The sequence below is a fragment of the Alligator mississippiensis genome, chromosome 3 (assembly GCF_030867095.1).
Source record: "Alligator mississippiensis isolate rAllMis1 chromosome 3, rAllMis1, whole genome shotgun sequence".
NCBI classification, from domain to species: domain Eukaryota; kingdom Metazoa; phylum Chordata; order Crocodylia; family Alligatoridae; genus Alligator; species Alligator mississippiensis.
The window spans coordinates 204,829,146-204,838,812 of NC_081826.1; the positions used below are offsets into that span (position 1 = coordinate 204,829,146).

The 9,667-nt window shown below is 50.6% G+C and overlaps 1 protein-coding gene across 1 annotated transcript; it reads right to left on the reverse strand.

The window, feature by feature from the left end:
* Window positions 1-715: 715 nt before the first annotated feature.
* GAS1 (growth arrest specific 1) lies at window positions 716-4,351 on the reverse strand. Its single transcript, XM_019478211.2, has one exon. It carries the CDS (start codon window positions 3,778-3,780, stop codon window positions 2,869-2,871), a length of 912 nt encoding a protein of 303 aa, XP_019333756.2. The 5' UTR covers window positions 3,781-4,351; the 3' UTR covers window positions 716-2,868.
* Between the last annotated feature and the right edge of the window lie 5,316 nt (window positions 4,352-9,667).

Genomic DNA, 9,667 nt, shown 5'->3' on the forward strand with positions numbered 1-9,667 from the left:
TCTATTTACAAGGTCAAGTGTATCAGCACTCGACACAGCTTTAAAGGGTAATTATTTATCTAAGGGCGTTTGAGTGTGGATCAGTAGCTCTGGCAGCAAACCAGGCTTCAGCCCAATGCAAAACAACCCCTAAGAACAATATTGCAAGTTTCGGGAATTGTTGATCAGCCCGGCCTGTTTACTTCTGCACTCCCGCAGCATGATGGAAAGCGGGCTGGCTACCAAGGTTTCAGGCATCTTGTTTCAAGTCCTTGTAGTGTATACAACCTAAAGACTTGCAAAGGCTGCTTGGGACAGTAGCCTCCTATTAGGTATCTATTTCTCGCAAGATACTTATTTGCATACCTAAGAGAGTCTCTGAGAGTGTGGAGTGAGAGCAGCATTCCTCCATTTCCAGCCCAGCGTCCTTGGAAGGAAAAGTGAGAATTGTTTTACACAGTTCTGGCGCTACCATGTTACCATGCCAACACATTATCAAATCACCCACTTGCTTTTAAGTGGTATTTTCAAAGCTGTATTTACCTCTTGGATGTAATTACTCATTAAAGTAAGAATACCAGTAATTTACATCTATTTAAAGCACCAGAAACAGATAAGGAGTGTTTAATTTTTTTTTTGCTTTCTGTGGTCCACCTCCTCCCCCCTCCTCCATCTACAACACAGCTGAGAGGCCATTCAATAGCTGTGTCTCTGGAAAACAATTTCACCACATCCATTGTTTAAAACTTTCTTTACTAATTTACACATTTAAAAATACACAAAGCCGGAGATATTTAAAACATAGGACCTTTTTTATGCCTTCTATAAAAATACAATGTTTAAGGCAGCTCGGAAATGCATTTATACAATTCTACAATGTTCATAGAGTCTCTCTCCAAATAAGAAAGTTCACTTCGAATCTATAAAATACACTGTACATCTGATGTTCTAGTGAATCCTTCACTGAAACATTGGTGCGTGTCCCTTTGGACACATGAAATTTGTACCTTTCCAGAAAAGAAGGGTAAATGCAATTATCTGGCAAATAGGACATAGATTTAAAAATTTTAATTTTCTTTTTTTTTTTTTAAATAAATTATTCCCGAAGCATACAATTTATAAAATTCTATGTACAAAGTAGAGCAACTGGTAACAAATCCCAGTTTTAAATACATTTTATATAAGATTTACCAGAGGTCAGCACCCTGATATGACTAGAGGCAATATAACTTCTCAGGATATTTGTACATACAAGTTCTTGAGTTTAAAAAGTGTCTTTCAAAGATGGCAGTGCAGAGCTCTTTTAAAACAAAACTTGCATTGTTCAGTATAGCCAACAACTCTGGAAAGAAATCAGCATTTTTCTGTCCTTAGCTGAGAAGGAAGAGATGTTTGTTGGCAAGCTTTTGTTATGGAGGAAGATGCATGTGAGGCGGGGGGGGGGGGGGGGGGGGGGGGGGGGAAGGGAGAAGCCACCAAATTCATTCAGAACTTTTTTTCCAGCTAATTAAAGACAATAGAAATGTAATCCTCTTTCAGGCATCATTGTGACTTTTATGAATGGCGATGCAGAGAATGGTACTTGAGATCAAGTTGTCGACTACTCCGGAGCAGTTAAAGGCAGTAGTTTTGGCAGTCCACCGCCTCTTTCTCACCTACGTGTCAAAATGCTCCAAAGCAACTCTCAGCATGTTGCTCTTGCTGCTTGTTTTTGGTGGGATGCTAATGAACCTACAGTAGCTTTGCTAATAGTTCCTCTTTTAAATTCATTTGCCTGCTGCTTGCCACAAGATGGTGGGTAGGGAGGGGAGCAAATTGCATAGTGCACACTCTTAAGAACAAACCCAAACCATAACAATAACAATAACGAGAATCCACAGTCCTGGACACTTCCCTCCTTCCTTTTTTTTTTTTTTTTTTTCACTCCCAGGCAAAAAAACCCAAAACAAAACACAAGACACAGAGGCTGGTTCACCAGGCCTATGAACTGGGGGTCATCAGCATCACAATGGGATTTGAAAGGGGGTGTTTGGGGAGGCTGAGAGAGAAGCCTGCACGGGAGCTGGGGTGGGGCAGTGTTTGTATGTGTGTGAGGCCCAGACAACAGTCCCCACTGGTATGGGGGTGGAGGGGATGTGTGTGTATGTGTGCATGAGGCTGGAAGAAGTACATGTGTGTGCATGTGTGTTTATGTGCGAGAGGCTGGGAGAAGAGCCTGCACCTGTGTTGGGGTTGGGAAGATCTGGGTATGTGTGTTGTGTACGCGTGTGTTTGAGGCTGAAAGAAGAGCCCCTGCCTGTGCTGGGGTGGAGGGTGTGCATGCATGTCTGAGAGAAAGGAAAGCACCAGTGTTGGGGTGATAGGGGGCCGCTGTGTATGTGTAAGACTGAGAGAAAGGACAGCACCAGTGTTGGGGTGGAGGGGGACTGGAGTATGTGTGTGTCAGAGAAAAGACAACACCCGTGTTGGGGTGGGGCGAGGGGGACTGTGTGTGTGTGTCTGAGAGATGGGACAGCATGTGTTGGGGTGATGGAGGGACTGTGCGCGTGTCTGAGAGAAGAGATAGCACCAGTGTTGGGGCAGGGGGGCTGGGTGTGGGCGCAAGGCTGAGGGAAGAGCCTGCACCAAGGCTGGGGTCGAGGGGGCCGCTGTTAGTGTGTGTTTGAGGCTGAGGCAAGAGCCAGCAGGGGGGTTAGGTGGAAGGGATCAGGAGAGAGAGGAAGAGAGACTGGGGGGGGAGGAAGAGAGCCCGCAGGAGTGTGGGGTGGAGGGGATCTCTGGGGGCGAGGGAGGGAAGAAGCCTTAGGAGAGAGGGGAGAAGCCGGGAGCCAGGAGGGGCCCCGGGGGACGAGAGGAAGGTCCAGGCACAAATGCCCCAGCCCATCCCCGCTAGAGCAGCCTCCCGGGCAGAGGCAGCAGCAGCCGCAGCAGGACAAGGAGGAGGAGGGGGGGGAGGCGGGCAAGCGCGGGGCGGGCGGCGCAGTCGGTGGAGTGCGGGAAGCCGAAGTCGGGGCCGGGCTCGTCGGGCTCGTCCTTGCCGCGCGGGCCGGGCTCGTCCTCGTACTCCTCGTCGTAGTAGTCGTCGGCGGCGCCGTCCGAGCCGCCGCTGCTGCCCGCGCCGCCGGGGCCGTGGCCGGGGCCGCCCAGGTCGGCGCCGAAGCAGAGGCGGGCCATGTTCTCCTTGACCGACTCGCAGATGGGCCGCTCCAGCCCGTCGCACACGCAGTCGTTGAGCAGCACGGCCTTGGGCACGGCCAGCATGTCCTCGATGACGGCGCGGCACTCGGCCGTGCAGCGCAGCCCGTTGAAGAGCTTGCCGCAGTAGGCCATGTAGCGGCTGAGCGCCAGGCTGCAGCGGCTGTCCCAGTCGCAGCGCCGCCGCGCCTCGGTGCAGCCCATCACGCCGCCGCCGCCGCCCGCTGCCGGCCCGCCGGGGCCGCCCGTGCGCGGCAGGCAGGGCTCGATGGCCCGCTTGGTGGCCCGGCAGGTCTCGTCCTGCGCGCAGTCGCAGTCCTCCAGCGCCGGGCCCCGCCTGGTGTGGTTGAGCTGGATGAGCGCCGAGATGCAGTGGCTCGGGCACCGCCGCCTGGAGGAGGCGGCCGCGGCTGCAGCGGCCGCGGGGCCCGGCGGCGGCAGGAGCACAGAGGCGCACGCCTCGGCGTACTGGCTGTAGGCGTAGCTGCAGTCGGGCTCGGCCTGGCACTGCAGCACGGCCTGCCAGCAGATCAGCCGCCGGCCTTGCAGCGGCGGCGGCGCGGCGGCGCCCAGCAGCACCGCCAGCCCCAGCAGAGCTGCGCCCATGGCGGGCGGGAGCGGCAGCGGCAGAGGACGGCAGAGGCGCGGCGGCGGCCCGGGGAGCCCGTGGGCATGGGCGGCGCGGCGCTCATCGAGGCATCGCGGCCCCCGCCGGGGACCCCGAGCGCCGGGAATCAGCGGCTCCGGCGGCAGCTCGCGCCCCTGCGGCGCATCCTCCTCCTCCTCGCGGCGGCTGCTGCTGCTGCTTCCCACGGCGAGTCACCGTCCGGCCGCCTTCAGCCGCGGCTCCGCAGCATCCTCGCACATGCCGGCGCCGGGCGCGCTCTCCTCGGCCGGGAGCAGCTCCCCCCGCCCGCGCTTGGCCTCTCTGGCCCGGCGGGGAGGAGTTGGGGAGAGAAAAGGAAGAAGCGGGGGGGGGGGGAGAATCAGGCTTTGGGGCTCTCCTCTTCCTCCTCTGCGCCGGCGGCTGCTCTCCGTGGTCCACAAGCTCTCGGCCCCCCTCGCCGGCGTGGCTTTAAATACAAAAGTGGCCCCCTCGCCGGCGCGGCGTGCTGCGGCGCGGCCTCATTCCGCATGCATGGTCAAGCAAACACCCCCCCCCCCCCCCCAAAATTAGCAACGCTCCTCCCCTCCCGCACAGCCCCCGGCCGGCGCTCTCACCCTTTCTCCTCGCCGCCCCCCTCGCTTCTCCCTTCCCTTCGCTCGGCCCCTTTTCCCAGCGCCGCCACTCGCCATTGGCTCGGGCTGTTGTTGAAACTTCCCCCCGCTTCCCTCCCTCTCTCTTTACGAGCTCCTGCAGAAAAGGGGAAGGGGGTTGGAGCTGGTGGGCAGCTCGCATTCAGCGCTTGAAAGGAAAGGCTTAAGGAGATTGACAGCAGCCCCCGAGGAGCCCCTCCTCCCATTAAGGAGGCTCCGCCGCACAAAAGCCGGGAGAAACTTTGCAGCTGGTTTGTACCAGAGAGGAGAGAAAGGCGAGGGAGGGGGTGGGCTGCAAGCTGCTTGGGCTTGGGATCCCCCTGATCTGGTGTCAGCGAAGGGGATGCAGAGAGACGGACAGACTCGCAGCTGGCCACGTAGCGGGGATGCCTCCCTCCCCTCCCCAGAGAGAGAAGGGGGGAGACTTGTTCCCCAAAACCTTGCGGAAAGAAAGGGCTCTGTCCCAAGTGACTTGCAGCCCTCGGGCTCCCACTGATGGCGGTGGCAGCAAAGCTCCTGCCGAAATCCTCTACCAGGCAGTGGGCTTCAGTGGGGCAGGAGCAGATAGGCTTACTGACAGCAGCACCCACTGACACCACTGCGACTGCTGCCTCGGAGTGTGGCCCCTTGGCAGTCCCTTGGTGCTGCTTTGGTGTTGGAAACCAAGCGCCCATTTGCACCAAGATGCTGCGTATGGGTTCCCTGCACTGGGATTTAGATGCGCCATCATCCACAAAGGGATGCTGGATGCTCATTATAACCTTAGACCCTCGCTTCAGGGCTTGCTTTGACCTGCTGTTAGAGGCTGACATCTATTAACTGAGATGAAACCATCAGTTTTAGCTGAAGTTTTCCCCCATCAGTTTTAGCTGAAGGGGAAAAGTCTAGTTGTCAACATATCGGGCTCCCCTTCTACACAAAACACTTTGCTTGAAAGAAAATACACCGATCAAATGAAGGTAGCATGCAATATAAGTTCTTGGATAGTATACGATATGCACCGACCGGCGTGTAGGTGACAGTGCATCAGTCAGGCTTTCTTTTCATGTCAGTTCTACCTTAATTCCAGAGCAACATGGTCTTTGACCACAAGAGGCACCAGTGTCTGCTGCCTGTCAAAAACTGGCGCTTTTTTTCATCATGAGACTATCAACTCCATCTGTCACAAAACTTAGGGCTAAATCTCTTTTCCAGCACCAAAGGGGGCTTTGGTTCCTGTGCTCCGTGGGTGCTTGTCTGTCTGGAATTGTACACGGAGTATCAGAGACGGTCCATGCAGCTCGAAATCAATATGATTGATTGTGTCGGGAAGCATTCATAAACATTTGCTCCATTGTGAGCAGTCTTTTTTACACTCAGTTTGCGTTTCTCCTGCAGTCCCAGCTATGTTGGCTCTGCTGCTTACAACTGCAGAACTCACACTTGCTTGGTTTTTAAAGCCATGAGACCCTAATGCTAAGAAGCTGCTGATCAATTAGTCTGGCTATAAAATGTAATTGCTGCATTTGCCTTAAATGCCCTTCTCTGTTTGTTGTTGTTGTTATAAATTCCCACTGACATCCCTCTCCTTGCAGTAGCAGAGGTAATACAGTCTGGGCTCAGCTGACCCAGGCATTTCCACAGTGGAAATGTGGAAATTTACTCCCTAGTAGAAGTCTTCTTGTAAGGCCCTTACAAGAGCCATAAAGGCAGCTGTCTCCAGAGCCCATAAAGGCAGCTTGGGGAGAGAAAGATGAAGCTAGAGTGCAAGGTGCGATGTATTGCTTGTCTGCCAGGCAGGTCAATTCACAGGTTGTGAGTCTGATATTGCAAGGCGAGTAGTCGTGGTGTGAGAGTGTCAGGCCCAACAGCCTGGGCTACGAGAGGGGCCAATGAAGGCAGTTATGCAAAATTTCAAAGTTCTCTGTATGCCATGCAGGTCTTTTTTTCTTTTTTCTTTTTTTAAGTCAGAGATTGAAAATAGTGACTGTTATTATGGAGCTGTCCTCTGTGCACAGTTCTTTATTCTGACCTGTGCCCAAACCTTGCGTTAGCTTGCAAAATGGATTCTCTCCAAACCTGATGACATTTTTCCTAGGAAGAAGAATGCCAAGTGACTTCAATGAGTGTGTCCTAGGCAGGGTGGAAGTTGCTGTGTGGAGCTCCTTCCAGTAGGGGGAGTAGAGAGACTTCCACTCCAATCTCAAATTCCCTCTTCCTTAGCAGCAGGTACATTGTAAAGCCAGAGCAGGGTCAGATTATAGAGGTCACAGCCTGTTGAGTTGGAACCAGGTTTAATTTTGTGTGTTGGTTGCAAAGTGACTACCAGGCAAGAAGCATTACGTTTTGTGTAGAGTGGGATTTTCAAAAGCACCAAACTGATTTAGGATTGCAGTTTCCATAAAAAATAACTACAGCAAACATGGACTTTAGTTAATACATTTGTCAATGAGATTATCGTATGGTATCACCCTGCAAAGGAATGCCAACTAAATATGTAGGGTTGTCTGTTTAAATTTACAAATGCATTCAGGTTTAGATGCTTTAGCAAAGAAACTAACTAAAACAAGGTATTAGCATGACTGAGAAGCAGACTTTGTTATGTTTTTAAGGGTCAAATTCTGCTCCTGAGTAGGGCTGGGGAGGCACATTCTTCTCTGATGGGGAAAAGAAACCTTCCCTCTGTGGAACATGGTCTGTTGGGACCGCTCTCTGGCGTCCCTGTTCGGGTTCAAGTTTTCTGGCAGCAGAATTGCTTTTGTCATGTCTAGTTTTTCAGATTTCAGAATCAGATAACTCTAAAAATAAACATGAACCCAACTCCCATGCTTCATTTGCATTTACAAAACAGTCTTTAATTTCCATTCTGAGCTGGTTCAGCTGAAAAACAAAGTCCAAATGTTTTCAAAATTCTGGTGTTCGTTGTGTGTTCAGTATGCTGTTGTTTCATTTCTGAGTTGACAGCTCATGCAGTTCTTCATACCAGTTTTCTAAGCACAATAATATAGTAGCCTATTGCAAGCTGAAAGATCCTGTTGGCTGTCACAAAGGAGAGTCTTTCACATGTGTGTATTGGTTGTAAACACTCCTGGGTGACTGCTGGGTACTTTTAGACCTTCTATCTTCTTTTCCTTGGTAGATCTCTTTTTACACTTTTTTTCATGTTTACATTTTCTTCTCGTTCTGTTGTAGAGCTACTTTATTCTGGAAAGGTGCTTAGAAAAGAAATGCAAAAGTCACACGTGCAAACCCTCACACCAGCTTAAAGGTCCACCTGAACCTAGCAGCATCGAGGCATACATGAGAGTAATGTGGCTAGTATCATGTCACCTTTGACTCCTAGCACAAATAACCCATTTACAGTTGGCTCAACAAAGGCAGCCTTTGGCTTGAGTCCAGAGCAGGGCTTGAAGTCTCAATTCTGGGGCTATACCTTTACCACTCTGCCACCACAATCCTCCTACTCACACAAAGAGGTGACATTTCCATTTGAGCAGTCCATATCTACAGGAGGTAGAAAAATTCATGTCCTGTCCTATCAAGCTAAATCCCAAATGATTCCTGGGGGAAAAATCTTTTATGACGTTATATTGCTTTTTTCTGCATTTCAGGAGAGTTATAACTGCCATTATAAACTGGTTGGCATGAATGCTGTGAGTATATTATCTGATGAAGACTTCATTTCTCTTCACGCTCCATTCTGTGCTGAAAAGTGGCTCAAAACTCACTGTAGTAGTGAATTCCACCTCCATCTATCCATAACTCTTTATGGATCTTGGTTCTCTGAAGGCAGGGAATCATCAAGAGAAAAAATGGGAACATCAAAGAAAAGTAAGGCTAGATGGGAACTCTGGAGGTCATCGATTCCAACACCCTGCCTGAGGCAGGATAATCTCTATCCAAAGCACCCCGCACACATCCTTGTCGAAGGATGAGAGCCAAGGGAGAAGATAGAGAGGAAGGCAAACCCTCCCACAGTGAGTCCATACCAATCTGACCATGGGGTAAGATTTCTTCCTGACCCCAAATATGTTAGTAGGTCTGACCATGAGTGTGAGGATGGGACTGTCTAGCCAGGAACCTCCAGGTGTTAGCCCCAGCAGGAACGTTGGCATACCCCGGTCACAATCCCTAGGCTGGGCTGCAGCCAACACTCAGTACTTACGTGGAAGACACAAAACAAACAAAACAACACCCCTGACATGTAGCAACAGGAATGGAAAAAGAAAAATGTTTACTGGCCCCATGTGGTGATCAGCAAAGCCCAGAAGTATGGAAAATACCTGCAGTAGAGCATAGCCATGGCTAGTCCTATCATCATCCTGGACAAATGCTTATCCAACTTGCTTTGGACACCTCCAGTGATGGAGAGTCCATAACTTTTCTAGGCAGTCTATTCCACTGCTTCACTGCTCTCACACTGAAGAAGGGTTTTTTTATATATACAGTTTAAACCTGCAACTTTGCTGCAAGTCATTGATCAAGCCTGGTCTTTGCTGCAGCAAGAAACCAGGCTGCCCGTGGTCATGCTGCCTTGTCCCTCAACCACTGCCACAGAAGCAGGATTAATGGTGCGAGCGATGGCTGGGCAGGAGCCCATACACATTAACCTTTTGCAGCCTGTGGGCTACCAGTTGGACAGTCCTGATAAATGATCATGCTTGTGAATTAACACCCCATTGAGATGAAACTCACGACTTGCGAGGCTATTGAGACGAAGCCAGACCCCGCTGCATCAGTTATACTTCCTTCACATTTTTCCATTTATCTTTGACAACATAAGGTTAGATGGGTGAAAGTCCATGGTCATTTGTCTGGAGGCCCTGAGGAGCTTTGAATCAATGCTCACTCCTTATTGTTCCTTGGCAGCATTATTCAGTTTTCTTTGACTTACAGTTGTTCCCTGAAGCATACATACAGTCTGTATGATGTACAGGGCTTCGGGATGCACTAGGACGCTGGTCTGGTATGCTGCTTCCTCAAAATAATGGGAATGCGAAGGCCACTTTACTCTTGGGCTATTCTTTAAACTTGTTGGTCAGCTTTGAAGAGCTGAAACCAACCACTCTTGGTCTTCGGTTGATTGTCTGCTTGGATACACCAGTTTTTCTGACATTTTTGTTAGTATGTTCGAGGTATGCATTTGAAGGCAACTTTTAAAAAAAATGTTACCTGTGCATCTTAAGGAGTATTTGGTTTTTGATATGAAGGAATCATTTCATTTTGGGGGGTGAGCTAGCAGAATGTGAGGATTTGA

Excerpts from the sequence above, each read along its gene's own strand:
- GAS1 (XM_019478211.2), bottom strand. The coding sequence starts at position 3,780 with ATGGGCGCAGCTCTGCTGGGGCTGGCGGTGCTGCTGGGCGCCGCCGCG.